Here is a 22,434-nt window from a genome sequence, read left to right on the forward strand (position 1 = left end):
GCTAGTCTAATCAAAACAATACCCAAAGAAAATCTAGAAACTTCTTTAAATTAACAATAATATCCTCACAAAACTTTAAAAAAAGACTTTCCTTTCAAAATTTAGAAGCTTTAACAAATAGAAAAGAAGCTTTTAAAAATAAGCAAGAAAATTTTCACAAAATTTAGAAGCTTTTAAAAACAAGCCATCCTTCCCTCACATTATTGTGGAAGAAGGGATGGAAACAAAAATAAAATAAAAAATTGCAGCGGCAATGGCGAGAATCGTACGTACGGCAGGCTGTAAAACGGACGTTTCGCCGGTCAAAACGGGCAAGGGATTTCTGGTAATAAGACCCCATTTCATTGATATGATTTCTGAAAATATTTGCCAAGTGTAGATCAAAGCCAGACATGAAAGATTAGGTGAAGGTTCGCCGGAATCAAATGCGAAGTTAACGCATTTAATACTGCAAACATGAATGAAGGGCAAACATAGCCATTCATCTGCCAAGTTTCAGCATTTCCTTATTCTCACAAGCTCACAGATAAAAAATCTTACAGCAAATAAGAAGATACAGTCGAAAAGGCTAAGAATCTATCTGGGTTGTGGGCATGGGTGATGATAATGGCAGTGAAGTGGAGGGCGAGGTGATGAGGTCGTGGTCGTCCTCATTCTCAGGGTGGCAGAGCTATTCAAATGCATTACGTGAGACCCACAAAAGGCTCAAGGAAAGAATGGTGGCGACATGGACGGTGGAGGAAGAAATGACCACAATGAGGCAACGTTCAGGCGCAGAAATGAGAAAGAAGCTGGAATGGTACGATCTGATGGCCATGGGAGTTGGAGGAATGCTTGGAGCAGGAGTTTTTGTGACCACGGGCACCGTTGCCCATCAAAATTCGGGCCCTGCAGTCGTGTTGTCCTACATCGTTGCGGGCGTCTCTGCATTGCTCTCAGCTTTCTGTTACACGGAATTTGCAGTAGAAATGCCAGTCGCAGGAGGTGCATTCAGTTATCTGCGCATCACATTTGGTATATCAAATTCAGCGCCCTCAACTGCATTAAAATTGGTTTCTTGGACAGAAATAGATAGTGTCTTTTTTTTTCAATTAATGCCTTTTTTATATTGGTCTTGGGGACATTTATTCCTGGGTCTGATACGTTAAATGAGTTTTAATGGCGGCACTGTGCACTGACATTGGAAATTAATGATGTGGGAACAGGCGAATTTGCGGGATATTTTGCTGGAGCTAATCTTGTGCTCGAGTACGTGTTGTCTAATGCTGCGGTTGCCCGCAGTTTTACCTCGTATTTCTCTAATATCTTTGGTGTTAGCAATGGAGATGCTTGGCGAATTAGAGCTGAGGGCTTGGCTGATGGTTACAATATGCTCGACTTTCCGGCAGTCGCTCTGGTTATGTTGTTGACTCTATGCATTTGTCGCAGGTGACCATCACACACTCTTTCAATTTTTCTGAAAGGGATAAACACTTTTGATTTGAGTTATGAATTAGTTAGATCATAAATAGAAATGTCATTACTTAATATTAACATCTTAATGGAATTTGAACTTTGATGACAGGAATAACACCATATTTAAATGAGGATGACCCCACAATGCAGCCGTTAGATGTGAGCTTTCTACATGGACAGTCTTGAGAATAACATCTCAAGAGAGTTTGAACTTTGATGGATGACATAAACAATGACACCATATTTAGAACATCACACTTTGCCAATATTCAAATAGAGACCTCAACTCTAACATAAATCCTCAACAATAACATTTCAAGAAAGTGAATTTTGATTGTAAGAACAACAACACCACATTTAAGGCATCACACTATTATGCATTACAGTTTTGATTTTGATTCTGCATATATTTTTTCCTTTCAACATTTCAGATCAATTCTCTTCTCATATCTTACTTGTTGATAAAAGATCATGAAATTTTATCCAAAATATAGAATAAAAAACACAATCAAAATCAGAAACTGCAATACACACTCTGAAACTATATGCTACCATCATACTATGTCAATACCATGGAAACACTTGTTTATATCTTTTACTTTAATTTGTGGCTCTTTGATCTGAATAAAATGTTTTTGATTTCAGCACAAAAGAGAGCTCTGTTGTGAACATGGCGGCAACTCTGTTCCACCTGCTCATGTTTGCATTTATCATTGTTGCCGGATTTGCTAATGGGCACTTTCACAACCTGACAAGGCCTTCAGGATTCGCTCCTTACGGCGCCAAAGGAGTTTTCGAAGGAGCTGCAATCGTTTATTTTAGCTATATTGGGTATGATTCAGTATCAACTCTAGCAGAGGAAATAAAGCGTCCGGCCCAGAGCCTTCCGCTCGGTGTTTCGGGCTCTGTTATTATCGTTTCTCTGGTCTACTGCCTGGTGGCCCTCTCACTCTGCGTTCTTGTGCCTTATGATCAGGTACCCGCACTGTTCCATATCCTTCGCTTGCATTAATTTTTGCCATTACTGTGACCCGTAATAGAGATTGATATTGATGTAATTAGATCTTTTAAGTCAAGGGTGTCTAATTTAGTTTTGTTTGAATATATATTATTTGGTGGTTTGTCTATAAATTCATTTTGGCTATCTGATATGGGAATATGAGAACCTCCCTGGCTAAAAGCCAAGGATTGAGGAGTATCCATTCCACCAAATTCGCTCAGGGCAGGATCCTGGCCTCGTCCCTTTTTGATGTCACGGCCTTGCACTTAACAAGATTTAATTCCTGGTGGGCTTATTAAGAACCTTTCAACTTCACCAAGATGTAGTCCCTGGTGGGCTCATTAAGAACCTTTCAACTTCACCAGCAAACAAAGGGCCCATTGATGTTTTGTTTGAATATTTCATCAGAGTTTGCAAATATCTTAGATTAGGTTAAATGCAAACTTATTATTGTTTTAATACTTTGGATCACATTTCATGTGGATCTATCATGTCTTTGATTAGATTATGTAAACTTATTTTCATAATAACATTTAGGATTACACTTCATGAATGATGGATCATAGAATGTGTTTTGAGAAATCTTGGAATTTGATCAGTACGGCGCAGAAGAAAATAAGTTCACTTAATCTAATCCAGTTTTTTTGAAAATTAAGATAATAGACTATAAAAATTTCAGATCTTTAATTATTTGATAAACTATAAATGTTATAAGAACTTTTGAAATAGATAGTCTATATGATTAATTTCATCAGATTTCCACGATTCATCAGTTTATCTCTTGATTATTTATGAATTTGATTGATTCTTACAATCCATTAGCCTATATGATGTTTGTTATCTTCCCAGTTTCTAGAAAGTTTACTGAACATTATAACTCAAAGCCCTTAACCATTAAAATTTGAATTTTGGGTATACTAAATGATTTGTTATTGTTATGTCACGAGGGGATTGAAGAGAAATGTGTGGACATTGGACATGTGAATGTTACAGATAAGTACATCGGCGGCTTTCAGCGAGGCGTTCAAGAAATCAGTGGGCTGGAGGTGGGGCTCAAACGTGGTGGCAGTTGGGGCTGCATTGGGAATATTAACGTCGCTTCTGGTGGCCATGCTTGGGCAGGCCAGGTACTTGTGCGTGTTTGGGAGAGCTCATTTAATTCCCTCATGGTTTGCACGAGTCCATCCCAAAACAGGCACGCCAATCAATGCCACTCTTTGTCTAGGTAAGCAATGCCTGTATGCCCGTATCGATCCATTTCATTCCATGTCAAAAAGTAAATTTCTTTCTTTGTCCTCCGACTGTACATTACTGCACCCCACCGACCATGGCAGGTAAGTAAGGAAGCAAACTTTGGTGGTACCTACTTAACTACCTAATGCACCGCTATATTCAGCTTAAAGCATTGGTTTTGTATCTGCAGGATTTTGTACAGCAGCAATTGCCTTGTTCACAGAGCTGTCAATTGTACTCAACATGATTTCAATTGGAACTCTTGTGGTATTCTACGTTGTGGCCAATGCTCTCATCTACCATAGACATGTTCACAAGGGAGCCACGAAGCCCTTGCCTACACTCGCATTTCTAACACTCTTTTCATTAAGTGCCACTGGATTTGCACTCTGTTGGCAGCTAGAGAAGCACGGCTTGTGGGGTTTGTTAACATTTGGCAGCCTTTCGGTTCTACTCATCACTGCTTTCAAATTGACTGTGCCCATTGTACATCACCCAAAAGACTGGGGAGTTCCACTAATGCCATGGTTTCCAGCAGCTTCCATATTCCTCAATGTCTTCTTGCTAAGCACTCTAGACAGGTGGTCCTATGCCAGATTTGGCCTATGGACCATATTTCTACTCTTTTTCTATATCTTTTTCAGTGTGCATGCAACCCACGATGCCGAGGCGAGCTCTAAACAAGACCATGCAACAACCATGCAAGACGTCCACAACAAGGACGTGGGGGTCTCAACTGGTAGAGATGATCAATGTAATTCAGAGAGTCGACTTGAGTAGAACTGCTTTGTGTTTATTCATTTGTTATTTGTAGTTATGATTGTGTATGAAATTTTTATCATCAATAATTTTAAATCATTCTTTTGGGTTCATCATTCTAATGAAAGAGAGTTTAAAGAAATTATATTTCATAATCCATATTTTAGTGTCATCAACTTTTTGATTAATACTTTGCATTTGCCATTGTCAACAGTAATCTCAAACAAGTGATCAGACCCGACTAATTCTGATAGTCCAAACTAACAAGAACCCTCTTGTATTTAAAAAAACATGGTGTATTGTATTTACTATTTAGTGTACCTCAACCTAACTTCTTTTCAGCTGCCACAAAAATATCTCAGTACACCTCATCGATTATAGATACTCGTTTCGTCATCCTCCATTTTATTCTTACATATCTACTTCCAGCTGCTACTGTATTTCTGGTACTTTTTGGCATTTTGTCTAAGGAATCCAGTACATACGATGAGTAGCTCTGAAGAATAAAAAACCAATTGAGTCATCATCATACTAGCTTTAAAGTTACTGGTAACTAACCCTAGAAAACCCTCCAATTATCATAATTTGAACGTCATTCTCACCATCATCGTCACATCATCCGCCCGCCCTCACACAACAAATTGTAGAGTCTCAGTCTCGCGGTCCTGTCATATCCACTTTTCTCCCCCCTCCATACAAATATGTTTTGGATAAGTATTGTTTCTATCCAGAGTGGGCGCTGGGGAAAGCAGGCCATTATTACTAATTATTACTCCAAGTTTTTGATGCTCAGTTGTTATCCAAACCCTATCAAGCATAGAATATTACCAATGCTCCAATAATTCTAATGATGCAGATGGCACATCATTTTTTTATAGATTTTGAATCCACCCCATATAATATCTTCGACTGACAAGAAAACATTCGGTGGTGCACCATTCAAGAGATGAGATTTAAGATATAAAAAAGGTTGCTGTATAATCAAGTTTATATATATCTAATGCTCAAATTTACAAGAAAAGGCCTGTCACTGTCCTTGTTCCATGCCACTTACTGAACTGGGGCCATTAGCCTTATTGTATTGTGTTCTTTCTTGAGCAAATTGTAATTAAATAATATAACCATTTGTCGAGCAAGTCCTCATGTCTTTCAATCTTTGTCATCAAGTCAAAAGGAGGTTCATGATTTATGTACCCGATCTTAATAGATTACTAATAGAAGGAAAATATCATAAACAGTTTGGTTACCAGTCGATTTCTAAAATGTAATTGATTTGATGTAAATGTGAGCTATGTTGCATCTTGATAGATTTGTTCATTATAATATATAAATTACATTGCTACTTCAACTGCCTTTCGTAGATTCTTTTTATAATGTTTCATGGTTATCTTATTATTCCAATTCTGTAAGTCATTGGGCTTGCTTCTAGTCGTTTTCAATACAGACTAATAGTGAGCGATGATAAGATTTTAAATTTCTTTGGGCCAAAGCTTCGTAGAATGTGTGAAGTGGGGCTTATTTTTCATGAGTATAATGAAACTGAATGTTTTTGAGAATAAAAATAATTTAAAATTTTGTGTCGGTACTGGAGTAATAAATGCTATAATAATGTGAGAGTGAAATAAAATAACTTATAAGTTCTTTATTCAATAAAAAAATAGTAAGATTTCAGGATTGAGATTAGAGTAATAAATATAATAAGTATTATATTAAATGTGAAATTAAACAAAAACAATCTATGAGTGTTTAGGTTTTAATTTGATGAAGAAATGATGTTACAACATGATTTATCATTATTTCGAGAATCTAAATTTGTTAGACTATTATCTTAGAGCACTAAATTTTTCTAATGACTCTTACATTCAAGTTTATGCTTGCAAGTTTGATTTCAGCACATGTGGAAGCGAGCTTCCGATGAAAATATGAATTGACATAATTTTGATGGCTAAAAAGGACTTTCTTTAGTATAATCCACCTATGTCTAGGAAATGGGTTTTCTATAAACAACATTTTAGATTCAACCAAACTAGAATTTATCCTCCTTTGGTTAAGCCTCTGGACAAGCCAATTCAATAACAATGAATAATAGTACAAGATAATAAACATTCATGCAACATGCTCCCATGATGATGATGCAATGCTGATTAACACTTTTTTCTAGTTAAATTCTAAATCTTCTTAATAGATACCTAAATAACTCTTAAATAGTTCAAATAAATAGGATCAATCCTTCAATACACCATCATAGCAAGAAATTTAAATGATTTACACTTTAGTTAGCTCACATGGCTAGTAAGGCAAGAAAAAATGGACCCACTTCATGAAATATAAATTGAAAAGTTTAAATTTCATATCAATGCACACAAAACCTACCTAAGTAAATTCTAAAACTATGGATTTTAATTATGTTGGTGAATGGCGATATTATTAGGTGAATCTAAACACTTGAGATTCATGGATATGGAATAAGTTGGGGTAAGTTATTTGCCAACTTCTACACAAAAGTATATCATCTTACATACTATTGAATGCTCATGAATAACATAGTCACTATGGGTGTAAAATATAAATGAAAAGAATGTGGATATAAATTTTGTCATTAAATTTTGCCCCTAGTTTGAATTGAAGGTGAACTACTAGGAGGATGCATACTAATATAAAATCAAAGTATTCAACACTAAAATTAAATATTTTAATCACTCAAGAATACAAGTATGGATGTTGATCACGTGTACTCTCCTTGTCATCAATGCTCCATCTCAATAACCTACAAGTATAGAAGAAAAATTACAATGCGTAGTGTTTTCAAAAAAACAAGAGTAGTCATACACAATGCATCATACATTGTAGGCCTATGACAAAACTTGGATATCCGCATAACTTTTTTAGTATATTTAATAAATTGGTAAAATATATAGGAAAGGTTTAAATTTTGTGATAAATAAACATTTCCCTACGCAAAACACACACAATGTTGACATCAATTATCTATGTCAATCATTGTCATTGAATTTTTTTATATCATCATGTTTGTTTCAGTTGCTACCAAAACTTTATCCTAATCACTATCATTATCTACTACTGTCATTGGAGCTTTGTCACCTCACCTTATTAATCCACTACCTCGACCATGGCAACCACTAGCCTATAGTCATATTAGCAACAAAGGGCTAACATGTAGGCCCAACACCCAACATTACCAACAAGTTGGCCATGTGACCTTGGGCCAACCCTATTAGACGCAGGATCTATAATTGATGCCAATTTAGACTAGTTTTATAAAATTGGTTGTAACACGAGTATGAAAACTTAGATTTTAGTAAATAAGATATCCTTATAAAGTTGACTCTAGAAATTTCTAGTGGTGCTTGAAATTTTTCTTTTTTTTTTGGGGGTGAGATTTATCACTTATTTAAGTCATATATACCTATTCTGTCTTCTAGGATCTTTTTGGCTCAAATCTCTTTTCTTAATAATTCTTATGACATTGGAACACTGGTTCAACAATATACATGATTATTAGATATTCTTTTCCAAAAATATTGTTGGGTACGTATTATTTTTATTAGAAGTTAGGCTTTCCCCTTTGGTTTAATTTAAAAGGATAATTTTTTGGAAGGGGTTATTTTCTTATATTGTTAGGAATATATTATTAATTTTTCTTTCAATTTATGTATTTTTAAAATAAAATCATGGATCCAACCCTCATTACTCCAGTCACTCCATATAATTATTATAGGTGGTGTAGACACCTGAAATCAACACATCACAACTGCCTAGCTATTTCTTCTATAATTGATTGAATACAACCATAATTATTCAACTACATTCCCCATTAATATATCCTTATTTATTAATTTTTTTTATTAATTATAATATGGATCTATTATATAAGGACTACATAGCTAGTAAAGGATAAAATAAAGATAGTTAGCACCCCCTAACAGAAATCCTTACCCCTTCAGCCCAAAGCTAAAACATGTTCTGCGTCATAATCCACTATCCAGGATATACAAAATCATATGTATTACAGACTATACAACACTTAGAAGTACACAAAAAGTCTCCCCCAAATTGAGCATATACACCATGAACATATTAACGGAACTTGATCTCCCCAAACAGGGAACTAGAATCTCTCACATTCTCCACCCACGTTGTCCAATCTTGAGGTCCTTCAATCCATCTCAACTCTCTACCCCAAAGGATAGGGTCAACATAACGATGCACAACTAGGATTGCCACTGATACATTTGGCATTCACTCCTGTCCATTTTTTTTTCTCCACTTGCAAGTCTCTCGTGAAGTTCGTGAGTCCTTCCTCAAATGGAGATCTCTCCTCCATAGTCCTGGTCCAAGAGAAACCATGTGCTACTTCCCATGTGAAGACTCTAATGTGACCATCTTGCAGGAAATTTTCAAACTTTCTCCAGGCTAATCTGATGTAGCCATAACTAGTAAAAACCCTCAAAAGAGTCAACTGGCTTATGAAGCAAGAGAAACACAACAAAAGAAACAAGAAAACATAACAAATTCACATTAACATATCATATTAGAGCTTTAAAACTTCTGGTAATCATCCAACAATCATCATATCATCATCAAAGAACATCTGATAGTTAACTAGTTACATGCAGGCTTCAACCCAGATACAATTCAACCAAGACTTTAAGAATCAACTGGATCACAACATGCGAATCTCAACCCTTATTCTAAGTTCTACTTCCTCAGCCCTTACAAATGATTACATAATATCATATTTATACCCATCAGAACATATCTGTGTCGGCCTCATAAGATTACATTCACCAATGCAGGAAAATGAAATGTGTAATTAGGTCAGCCCTAAGAATTAAATAAATCTTTCCACAAAATAACAACCAAGTGATGCGGTTCAACAAGAAGGTTGGCCACATGCCAAAAAAAATATTAGACAAGACCCAAGATGGATCCACATGCCAAGAATCGCGCCGGTAATGAAGGAAAACCAACCGGTAAGCACAAGAACTGTCCTGGAACCTAGAAACAATCAATCAGGAGCGATAATTGATTGGAAGAGAACCCAAATGAACTGAAAATATGGATTCATGCACATGAAACTGTAGATGGAAACCAAAAAATAAGATCTTTCACAAAGAACAAGAAACTACCGATACATACAGGTAAGAACACAAAACTTTACAAATAACTAAACAAGAATAAAACTGAATATTTTTTTGGTTGATGCAAGATTGGTCATCGACCGGGGATGCTTCTGCATCAGACAACCCAGGTAGAAAAATATGCTCCATGAGAGGCAACTCATGAACATCTAAAAGGATTCAAAATGAAGATCTCATGCTCATTTCTTATTCAAACATCTTCTTTATCTGCCAACCTCTGCTTTAGCTCCTTCGGTGCCTCAACTAACTTCTCTAACCTTTGACTCCCTTTGTTTCTCTTTCTTTGCTTCAGATCTGCACATTATCTTTGTTTCTGCAACTCTAATTTAGTTCTACCACAAGACTTCATCTGGTTTGTTACCATAAGCTCTCTGTTGTCCGATTCCATTTGTCCATCAGACTCACCTATAAGATCCTTCTACAAACTCATGTCACCCTTCGGTATAACCTCCGCAACTGGTTCTATCTAACCTTTCTTCAAATCCTCTTGTATAACCTTTGTAACTGGTTATGTCAAACCTTCCAGTATAGCTCCTACCACCAGTTCTCAGTAGTGCAACTTCTCTCGGGACTTAGATTCTTTACCTCCTTCTCTTTCTCCTTCAAAGAAATCAATGTGAACTTATGTCCATCATTTTCAATAGTAACTAGGTTTCTTCTACAGTCATAAATATCTCCTCTATCATACTGCCAAGGTTTTCCCATCAAGACATGGCAAACACTCATAGACACGACATCACATAAAACTTCATCTCTAAAAGCCACAATATTGAAACTCACCAAACACAGTTCCTTTATCTCTATCTTCTGATCACCTTGTAACCAACTCACCTCATAAGGACAAGGATACTTAAGCCTCTTCAACCCAAGCTTCACAACCATCTCCTTAGATACTAAATTATCAATACTTCTCCTATCTACAATGACCTTGCAACACTTACCACCTGATTTACACATAGTCCGGAAAAGGTTCTTCCTCTAAGTAGATCTAGTATCCTTTCTTCTGAACATAAGGGATTCTCCTTGCTTTGGTGCACACTCAGATTCGTCACCATCCAGTTCTTCACTTGCCGCACAACTTCTTGCCATTCCTTGCTTACATTCATAGGATCTATGTATGGTTTCTGTACACTTGAAATATTTACCAGGAAATTCTCTATCGATACTACTGCTACCTTTCCTCGGTGTCTTTTGTTCTGGTTCTTTACTCCACTTAGGTTTTGACTCCTCTTCTTCAACCGGTTTCTTCATACTGTCTCTCATCTTTAATTTCTCCTTTCCCTTATTCAGATGTCTTCTTCTCACCTTCTCCTCAACCTTCAAAGCATACTGGTAAGCTTCTTCAACTGTGGAAACCTTTAACATACTCATCTCATCTTGAATGTTAAAAGAAAGTCCATTGTTGTACCTCACCACCTTTTCTCTATCCATCTCTCTATGTCTAGATCTAATCATCACCTTGTAGAATTCCTTAGTATATTCCTTCATAGTCATGTTTCTCTATTTTAGGTTCTGCAACTTCTTGAATAGTTCTAATTCATAGTCTCTCAATATGAACTTGGCCTTCAATCTTGCAACCATCTATCTCCACCGAGTGATCTTCAATTCACCGTTCTCCACTTTGGCTTCTACAAATCTTTCTACCACAAGGCAAAATGCCCTTTCAACTTGGTCTATGCCAACCAGACTCTCTGCGGGTCCTTGACATCCTCAAACTCAAAGTAGTCCTTCAACTGTCTGATCAAATCGATCAAATCCTTCGAGTTAAGCATTCTGGAAAAGTTGGAAACCTCAACTTTATGAACTTTACTCGCTTGCACCACTACTCTCAGGAATATTTCCTCTCTTTCATCTTTTATTCCTTTAGCTTCCTCAAGCTCTTCATCAACTTCCTCATAGTCATCCTTAGAATCAAGGTTTCTTCGAAAACCAGCCAAAGCATTTTGGATTTCATTCCTTACTTCATTCTTGAAGTCTTCCATCATTTGCTCTACCCTCTAGGGGTTTATCCTCCTCACTGACATCTCTCCTTCCACTCTAGTGAACTACCTCAACTCACCGATCTGGCTATTGGTTTCAATTGCCTCCCCTCAATGATCTATTGAACACACACGCAACTTGCCTCTAATCGATGATCTGTCCACCTAAAGGAATACCTCATTTTTCGCAAAGGATTCTTCCACCAGCTAGTCCATAACCATCTTTGATACCACTTGATGCAGCCATAACAAGTAAAACCCTCAAAAGAGTCAACCGGCTTATGCAATAAGAGACACAATGAAAGCAACAAGAAAATATAGCAAATTCACATAAATAGATCATATTAAAGCTTTATAGCTTTTGGTACTCATTTGACAATCATCATATCATCATCAAAGAACATCTGGTAGTTAACCAGTTACATGCAAGCTTCAAGCCAGATATAATCTAACCAGGACTCTAAGAATCAACCAAATCACAACATATGATTCTCAACCCTTATTCGAAGTTCTACTTCCTATGCCCTTACAAATGATTACATAATATCATATTTATACCCACCAGAACATATCTGGGTCGGCCTCATAAGATTACATTCACCAATGCAGGAAAATGAAACGTGTAATTAGGTCGGCCCTAAGAATTAAATAAGTCTTTTTGAAAAATAACAACCAAGTGATGCGGTTCAGCAGGAAGGTCGGCCACACGCCAAAAAAATATCGGATAAGACCCAAGATGGATCCACACATGAATAATCACATCGGTAATGAAGGAAAACCAACCGGTAAGAACAAGAATTGTCCCGGAACCCAGAAACACTCAACCGAGAGTGATAATTGACCGGAAAAGAACCCAAATGAACTGAAAATATGGAATCAAGCACATGAAACCATCTGGAAACTAAAAATAAGATCTACCACAAAGAACAAGCAACTATCGATACATACCGGTAAGAACACATAAAATTGCACAAAGAACTAAACAAGAACAAAACTGAAAGGAAATATTTTTTTGGTTGATGCAAGATTTCTCATCGACTGGGGATGCTCCTGCATCATAATCTCATGGTCACTATAACCCGCACACCAATTTTATACACAATGAGTCTCCTTAGAGACTCAGTAAGGGATCTATCTCTGCCATTAAAAATATTATCACTCCTAAATTTCCAAATAAGCCATAATAATTCTAAGGAAAAATATACCAAAAAAATTTGCAATTTTTTTTAGGCTTTGGGCACTACTAGTAATCACCTCAGAAACCAAGATATTAGAACCAATATGAGCACCAAAGATATTCCAAACAACAAATAAGTAGTCAAAGAAAAAGTGCTTGACAGACTCAAGTACCTTACAACAAAAGCAGATAGAGACATCCCCCTTGGGCTTCCTAATGGGGAGCTTATGGGTCAAGAGTAACCAACAAAAGCATTTCTTCTTGGGCTCAAGAGGTCTATTCCACATGTTGACAAATACTTTCTACCAAAACTCATGGTCTTTATTTAGGCTCTAGCAAGACTCAACATGGGAGAGGATTGAATAGTCATCGACTAAGACAACATATTTAGACTTAGTTTTGACATTAGGTAGTGAGGATCCATCAAGCGAATGAAACAATATGAATCTGGAATCATTAGGCTGGAAAGGTTTAGGGAGGTCAAGAGGGGTGCAGGAATCTCTTAGAACAATATAGGTCTTGTAGTGAGAAGGGGGTATTTGGAAGTTCTCCATAATATCATTTGAGCTCAATAGATGGCCATTATGAAGGATATCAACAAGTCCACTGATGTGTTTTGAAGCCCAAATATTGGCAGAGTAGCCTTGCAGCAAAGCTAGGGGCTTTTCATTGTACTTCAAGTTCCACCAAATTGAACGTTCACCACATATCTCCCCATTCAATCCAATTAGACCATTATAGGCGATGTGCTTCCTCACAACCTTCCATGCCTTCCAAATATATTTAAACACAATGGATCCTGACGGTCTAATATCAAATGGTCCTGCAATGATGTCACAAAGTGAAAGGCCTTTCCACATCGAGATTTTCTTGGGAGTGGCCATGGAGAGATTATGTCTAATCAGAACTTTCCAAGGCTCATTCCCTTGGAGTGATCTAAATATCCATTTTTTTGCTAAATAAATGTCATGCCATCTCAAATCCTTGAGGTCGAGACCCCCAAATTCTTGCTTAAGGTACACCATTGCCACTTCACAGAATGTTTTTTCTTGCCCCCTTTATCATTAGACTATAGAAATTCCCTGATTTGTTTTTGGATGTGACAGAATTGATAATTATTAAAAAGCCAAGCATATTATAAGAGGAAATAATCTTTTGATATATCTACACTCTTCCAGCCAATGAAAGGAAATTTCTATTCCATTTTCTTAGTTTCTTATCAATCTTCTCTCTGATCCACTCCCACATTGCCTTTAAATTTGGTTCAATGGCAAAGGGAATCCCTAAATACCTTACCAAGTGATCTGGGCCTCCCATGAGACATAATAATTGTTGCACCAAGGAGGCGGGTGTGTCTCCTAGCCTAACAAGACTAATTCTCCTTGATGCTTCACAGAACAAATCTAGCTAGCCATAAGTATATCCATAATGTCCTGATCCAATTTAGTCAAGGTAAATGTATCATCCGCACACTGAATGTTGGATAGGTCTTCTCCATTGGGTAAGGTAAAACCCTAGAATCTATGAGATGTCTTACAATCCCTCAATAAGTAGTACAAGGCATCAGTAAAGATAACAAATATAGCTGGTGCTAAGGAATAACCCTGCTTAATGGATCTAGAAAGATCAAAGTATTCAAGCATATTTCCATTAATCTCAACTCATCCTTTATCATCCCTCATAAAAATATTCACCATATTACAAATGTGCTCAAGAAAACCTAAACTTTCCATCATCATACACACAAAAATCCATTCTATTCTATCATAAGATTTTTCAAAGTCTAAGAGTAGAAGAGCAGTTTCTTATTTGTTGGATATTAGAGTTGTTGGAATGCGTTGTTGTCATTGATGTCAACATATTCCCGTGTTTCTTGTGTTTTGGTGTTGCAGAGAGTTGGTTTGAGTGGCTTATTGTAGATATGCTGATGCAGATTAATGGGTTTTGAGATACTTATCTATAGTTGATTCAGTACGAGTCTCAGTGTTTCAGAAGGTGATATGATCGAGTTATGTGATTTGGTGTGGTGATTGGTTTTTCTGTTGGTTCTGTATAGTAGAGTTGTGATTTATGGATTGTGTTTCTCTAGAATCAATTCATTATGTTTTGCAGATTTTGGAGAGTGTTTGGGATATTCGTGTGTGTCCTCAGATCGGGTGGTTCATGATTTGGAACTTCACAAGCATATCTTTCTATTTGTTGTTGGTGTTCTTGAGCTCCGATGATGAAATAATGATGATTCTAGTTACTGAGTTGTTGCCATTGTTGCAAAGGAATTCATGTTTCTTGTTGGTATTTCTAGATCATGTGCTATGTATTTTGGTGGTCCACATTGATCATGGTCTGTGTTATTGAATATTTTATTGGTCTGGTGGTATACTTCGTGTTATATGACTTTCTAGTTGACCCGATGGGTGTTGCGTGTTGCAGATGACCTTGCTGTGATATTCTATGGTTTTGCATGTTCAAGGATTTGATTTGGGTCCATGCTATGTCCTTTCCAACATTGTATTGGTCTGGATATTAATTTATGTATCATGTGATGTAATTTTATAATTAGGTCTTATGTGTTGAGCCGACCTTGAAGTTAAGGTTGATGAATTGTATAAATACATGTAATATTCATTTGTGAGATGCATCTGCATGTGTGAATATTATTTTGATCATTCAGTAGAAAATGAGTAAATCAAAGAAGTGTGAAAGAGTGTGCAGTAGTGTGAAGAGAAGAGTTTGAGTATATGTGCTTAACTAGAACTGTAACCTAGCATTTGGAGATGCTATTCTTTCAATTCATGTAATTTGGATTGTTGTCAGATCTTTGTAAGGCACTGAGCCTTCCTAGGGTTGTAGCCCTTTGTTATTTTGAGCAGTGATCTCTAGGCAATGTGCCTAAATGCATGTGCATTCCCCATTGTAATATTTACACATACTATTGTAGAGTATCATCATATTGTGGGTAGGTTCCCACCGTGGTTTTTCCCTTGCTTGTGTTTTCCACGTCAAAAATCCATGTGTTATGTGTGTTGTTGATGTGGTGTTTATCTTTGTTCTTGTTGTTCTTCATCAGATGTGAAGTTAAGGTCAATTTGGTTAAGTTTGGTGAAAACTGATTCACCCTCCCCCCTTCAGTTTTCCTCCATTGTTGTTGCCAACACTTTTTTAGATTCCTTTGCCCAATGCATGGCCTCCTAGCATGTGAGAAGATTCTCAAGGATATATCTACCCTTGACAAAACCTATTTTGGTAGGGCTGATAACTTTAGGAAGAATGCCTTCTAATCTCCATGCAAGAACTTTGGCCAAGATCTTATAGGTGTAGCGTCGTAAATTGTACGCACTTGCTAAGGCAGTACAATTTCACACCTAGTTTAGCACCCGCCTTGGCGCAGTTTGCATTTTGCATTGCATTTCCCCTTTAGCACTTAATTAATCAAATTAATTAGGTCTAAGGTCCTATTTCATCATCCTTCACATCATAAAGTCGGGCCCTTTTGTTAAAGTGTGCCCCTTTTCATGTTATTCCTCCAATACATCATCTAATCAAAAACCCTAATTAAGTCCTATTTCGAACTTGGGGGCTTGATTTCAGGGGTCAAAACATCTCGAAATCACCTGTAACTTCAGGATTCTCTCTAAAATCATCATATCTGATGGCCCTGAAAATTTGGTGAAAAGTTGCCAGGACCATGGCGCCCGGAGTGCACACGGTCCTGGACATTTTTCTCGAAATTTTAGGAGAGAGATCCAATCATAAAATAAAGCTTAACCCCAAGAAATTGGCGGGATACTCAATCTCTAGGTCGGCCAAAAGACGAAATTGTGACCTAGGGTTTCATACATAAGAGCTCTCTTTCTTCATTTGAAGGGATTCGAATTTTGTTTTTCAGGAACCTCATATGCAGCGAAAGAGAAGATCTTTGAAGACTTCAACAACTTTCAACATCCCTCTATCAAGCATTTATCAAATCCATTCATCCATTTAGGGCTTGGAAGACATTGAAGAACAATAGGAGATTACTGACTGAAGATTGGCTTGTACCTCTCCCTTGGGGGTTGGGTATGATTTCATGTCTTTGCATAAGCTTCAATATCTCATTTATTCATGCTTTAGATCACTTTGCATCTTGATTTAGAGCATTTACATTATCATTGACAAGCAATTAGGGTTTACTTTCTAGGTTGCTCTAGCTTGCTTACTTGCATTTTAGATCTTGCACACACACAAGGTCTGCACACACATTACTTTTACAATACAACTTGGCTATTCGTGGAGGTGGAAATCACCGAAGCGGGGGTTTGACTAAGGCAAAACCCTATATAGCCGCCCAAACACCTTTTTCAGATATAAGTGCAGGTTTCGAGACTCAGATGACGCCGCAGGTTGCAGATCCAGAAAAAGCAGGTTGAGACAGCACCCCACACCAAATTGTAGAGCAGAATACTAGGACAGGGGCGTGGGGTTCCCTGGTCCTATCAGGACAGGGGCGCTGGGTGCCCTGGTCCCTGGGACAGAGGTGCTGGGCGCCCTGGTCCTCCTGACAGACAACATTTCAGACAGTTTTCCAGAGTGCAAAACAACAGTTTCAGGTGCAGTTTCAGGTGCGGAATCAGGACAGTGGCGCCCGCGCCCCCGTCCCGAACATTTCCACTCAGATTTTGACTCCGGGTACGCATTTGCATTCTTGTTTTATCCTTGTGTTTATAGCTTTCCATTGTTTAAGTTCAATTCTGCAATCTTGTTGTTAGCTCATACTTGCATTTTAGGGTTAGGAATTGAACTTGCATAATCTTACCTTTCAAATACAACGAAGGAATAGAAATCCTAATAGGTAGCCCATGGCTCTCTCTTTCACAAAAAGAAGTAGCCAATTGTGTGATACCTGTAGGCTCTTTCATATTCCGTAATGTGTGACAAGAGGTAGGATTAGGGCATGATAACCTAGTCTCGCTTTTTCCCCCACACATTTTGGTGAACCCGACGTGAACTATCATTGCTTCTTCTTGCATTGCATTTAGTAGATCTAGATCTAGATTTAGTGTGTTTTCATTTCATTTTCATTAAAAAGAGAAAAAGAAAAAAAAAAAAAAAAAGAGAGTGTTCCTTTTGCATTGTGTGTTTAAATTTTCATGCAACTTTTATTTCAAAATGTCAGACTTTTATTTGCAAAATGTTCATGCTTATGATGATTATTATGAGTATAGCCAAGATGAATTAGATGAAGCTTTAGATGAGTTTTTGAACCCTAAAGATGCCAAACCTTCATTTTACCAAAAACTCATAAACCTTGTTACTATGCCATTTCGTTGTGATGAGAAAGATAAGTTGAATGAGTCCTCTCAAGGGTACATTCCTATCAACTCTTCCACTAAATCTAGTAACATGGTTGTTTTCAAAAATCCCCTCTATGAAGAGATATCTCCTTTTGAACCAAAAGATAAACCTTTTGATAGATATGATCATGCTTTGTTGGATGATGCTCTTGATGACTTTGTGGCTTTATCGAAATCTTTAAACAAGAACAAGACTTCTAAATTGGTTAACATGATAAACTTGAATGAGCATAAAAAGCCTCTCTTTGAAGTCCAAGGTGCTTATCCTTCTCCCACCTTTCAAGTTCCTAAATCACCTCTCCTTACTATCCAGGGAGGGTATGATCATGATTCCTTCCGTACTCCGAATAAACCAATCATCACTGTGCAAGGAAGAAAACCTATAAGTCCTTATAGTTATGCCAAGCAAATAACTAGAGAGAGTTATCATGCGGTTGCCCATACTTATCATACCAGAAATAATAGGCAGCCTAGTCCTCCTCCTGTTATTCCAGTTTCTCTTTCGAATCCTCAACCAATTCTTCCTCAAGCTCCACGTATTTCACAAGTTCTTAGCAAGGAATATGATCTCATAGAACAACTTAAAGCTACCCCTGCTAAGATATCCCTTTGGGATTTGATTCAAACTTCTTCTGCTCATCATGGAATGTTACAAGATGCCTTGAAAGATTTGAATGTTCCTCCACCGAATACATCTAGTAATATAGCATCTTTGGTTAACTCTGTGATGAATCCTAAAGCTCAAATTGTGTTTACCCAAGATGAGTTGCCCACTAGTGAAATTCAACATCAATATGATCCCTTGATGATTGTGGTTATCATGAAAGACACTGCTATAAGACGAACACTAGTAGATAATGGCTCTGGTCTTAATGTGTGTAGCATTAATCTTTTGCATAAGATGAATGTGGATACATCCCTCATTGAGCCGGACTCTCATCCTATTCGAGGCTTTGATAATGTGGCTAAAACTTCATTAGGTACTATCACCTTACCCATCACAGTGGGGCCTGTTACTTTGCCTACTCCTATCCATGTTATGTCGGGAAATCTAACATACAACTTGTTATTAGGGAGACCTTGGATTCACAGTATGCAAGCTGTCCCCTCTACATTGCACAGACAGGTTAAATTTATCTATAACAATAAGACATATACCTTGATAGGTGATACTAATTTCCAAGCTTGTTTACAAACATCTACTTCCAAAGGGGGTTCTTCTAAGCCGTCCTCGTCTAGTGATGACTCTTTAAACAAGATACCTATCGATGAATCCTCGCTCTCTGATGATCAAAATTCTTTGGATGAGTCTGGAGCTCTTGAAGAAGACTCTTCTCGACTTGAAACTACACATAAGAAGGACTTTGATCCTGAGAAGGTTCTCGTAGACGACGATTGGGGATCCCTCGATTTTAATCCCACCTTTGTAGGTGAATATAAGGTTCCTTCTAGAGAGCTTAAAGTTGAAAAGAAGGAAGAAGCTAAAAATCAATCAACATTACCTGAGCCTATGAGCAATAATTTTGTGGCCGCTTCTCAAACTTCTTCTCCTCACACCTCTAATTCTGAAGAGTTTGATTCCTTGTCTTATGAAAAACCGCCTTCTCTTTCTGAAATGGTTGATCATTATGATCGTGGTTTTCGCATTTTTGCTAAGCATGGGTATCATGGAAATGGTTGTGGCACTCACGAACAAGGGATAAAAGTTCCTCTAGAGAATAATCTTCACAATTAGGCCTTTGGACTTGGCTATAATCCCTGCAAGCGTACTAAAGCTTCTAAGAGACCACGTATTAGTGTTAATACTATTTCTACATCTCTATCAATGCAACACCCCGAGTACATTGATGAGGATCCTTTGTGTGCTTGTGCTTTTGATGTTTTCCCTACCGATGATGCTTTAGCTAAATTTTTAGGAGCATATGATACTCTTCCTCGTTATCACCACAATAGGGGACTCCCTTATTGTTTGAACGCTGAAGCCTATTTTGGAAAAGAGATTGATAATGATGAGATTGTGAAAGAATTCCCTCAGTTAAAGGATACTCCTCAACAAAGTAATCTTCTCATAAGTGACATCACTAATGTTAAGATGGATCCTTGCAATGAAGAAAAACTTATTAAAATTGGAAAATGTTTGGATGAAGAGGAACAGAAACAATATGAAGATTTATTGCATGAATTCCCCGAGATCTTTGCTTGGATATACTCTGACATGCCTGGTATAGATCCTAAGATTGTTACTCATAATATTGTCTTAGTCCCTGATGCTAAGCCCGTGAAACAAAAGATTCAAAAAATGAATCCTAAGGTGGCTCTACTTGTTAAGGCTGAGATTGAAAAGTTATTAGAGGCTGGATTTATCCGCCCTATTGATTATTCCCCATGGATTTCAAATATTGTCGCTGTGGCTAAACCAGATAATAAAATAACAATGTGTACCGATTTCCGAGATTTAAATAAGGCTTCTTTAAAAAATGATTTCCCTCTTCCAAACATTGACATGATAGTTGATTCTACGGCAGGACATGCCTTGTTATCCTTCATGGATGGTTTTTCAGGATACAATCAAATTTTCATTAACCCTCAAGATCAATTCAAAACCGCTTTCACCACTCCTTGGGGTACGTTTTGTTGGATAATGATGCCTTTCAGACTTAAAAACGCCGGTGCAACTTATCAACGAGCGATGACCCTTATCTTTCACGATTACATGCATAAGATTTTAGAAGACTATGTTGATGATGTTTTAGCCAAATCCATTCTTCGCATAGATCATATTAAGATCCTTCGTCAAATCTTTGAAAGGATTCGTAAATATCACATGCGCTTGAATCCCCAAAAATGTGTTTTTGGTGTGGATAGTGGAAAACTATTAGGATTCATAGTTTCGCATCGTGGGATTGAGGTGGATACTAAGAAAATAGATGCTATTGTCAACATGCCACCTCCTAGAAATGTGTCTCAACTCAAAAGCTTACAAGGAAAGATTCAAGCTATTCGTAGGTTTGTATCTCAACTTGCGGATCGTACTTTTCCTTTGACTCAACTTCTCAAAAAGAATATCACTTTTCAATGGAATGAAGATTGTCAGCAAGCATTTGAAGATTTAAAAATGTATCTGGCTAATCCTCCTATCCTTCGACTGGCTGAATCTTCTAAACCCTTCCTTCTTTATATGGCTGCGTCCTCTCATGCTCTTGCAGCATTATTGGCACAACATGATAAAGACGGTAAGGAGTGTCCGGTTTATTATATAAGTCGTACCTTACTCGATTATGAGACCCGATATTCTGCCATAGAAAAACAATGCTTGGCCTTGGTGTTTGCGACTCAGAAATTGAGACATTATCTCTTAAACTCAGAAGTCCACGTCATGGTAAAGTTTGATCCTTTGAAGCATCTTTTCTCTAAAACTAATTTATCAGGACGCCTAGCTAAGTGGGTTATGATGTTAACTGAATTTGACCTTAAATTTGTTTCACAAAGAGCAATTAAAGGGCAAGCGTTGACTGATCACCTAGCTGAGGCCCCTTCACCTTTCTCCTTCCCTAACCCTGAGTCTTTTCCTGACGACTTCATTCTTTGTATAGAGAAAGATGAAACTTGGGAGTTGTATTTTGATGGCTCTAAGTGTCATACGGGATCGGGGGCAGGTGTTGTTCTGATTTCTCCTACAAAGAAGTCTATTCCCTTATCTTATCGTCTCAATTTCCTATGTACCAATAACATTGCAGAGTATGAGGCTCTTATAGCAGGAATAAAGGCAGCCTTAGCTTTGAATATAAAACACGTACATATTTTTGGAGATTCTCAACTGATTATAAGACAAGTAACAGGACTATATCAAGCGAAACAAGATAAATTATCACAATATAAAGACCTTGCTATCTCTTTGTTACAAAAATTTGATTCTTACATCATAGAACCTGTTCCTCAAAAAGATAATCGACATGCGGACGCAATGGCATGTGTGGCTTCTCTTGTATCTTTAGAGAACCCTATGGTTGATCTTAAATTTGTTATTCACAACCTTACTTCTCCAGCTATTGTAGATGATTCTAGCTTGGTGACATGTTGTGACTTTATAGACTTAGATGAATGGTACTCACATATCATAAGATACTTGACTGATGGTACCTTTCCTGATTCCGCCAATAGGAACACCAGGGCTAGAGTTCGCAAGTTGTCCGCTAGGTATATCATTCTTTCTAATGTTCTTTACCGAAGGGGTTCTAACGGTCTTCTCCTTCACTGTCTTAACAAATCAGAAATCCCTATTGCTCTTGAAGAGGCGCATTCAGGTGCCTGTGGAGGGCATTTTGGAGGTAAATCCTTG

The 22,434-nt window shown here is 37.4% G+C and overlaps 1 protein-coding gene across 1 annotated transcript; it reads left to right on the forward strand.

The window, feature by feature from the left end:
- The first annotated feature begins 701 nt into the window (after positions 1-701).
- Positions 702-4,468, forward strand: LOC131033257 (cationic amino acid transporter 6, chloroplastic-like). Its single transcript, XM_057964428.2, has 5 exons — positions 702-1,014; positions 1,206-1,428; positions 2,101-2,431; positions 3,449-3,680; positions 3,879-4,468. Exons 1-5 carry the CDS (start codon positions 717-719, stop codon positions 4,466-4,468), a joined length of 1,674 nt encoding a protein of 557 aa, XP_057820411.1. The 5' UTR covers positions 702-716.
- The last annotated feature ends 17,966 nt before the right edge of the window (positions 4,469-22,434 follow it).

The sequence above is a fragment of the Cryptomeria japonica genome, chromosome 10 (genome assembly GCF_030272615.1).
Source record: "Cryptomeria japonica chromosome 10, Sugi_1.0, whole genome shotgun sequence".
Classification (NCBI taxonomy): Eukaryota; Viridiplantae; Streptophyta; class Pinopsida; order Cupressales; family Cupressaceae; genus Cryptomeria; species Cryptomeria japonica.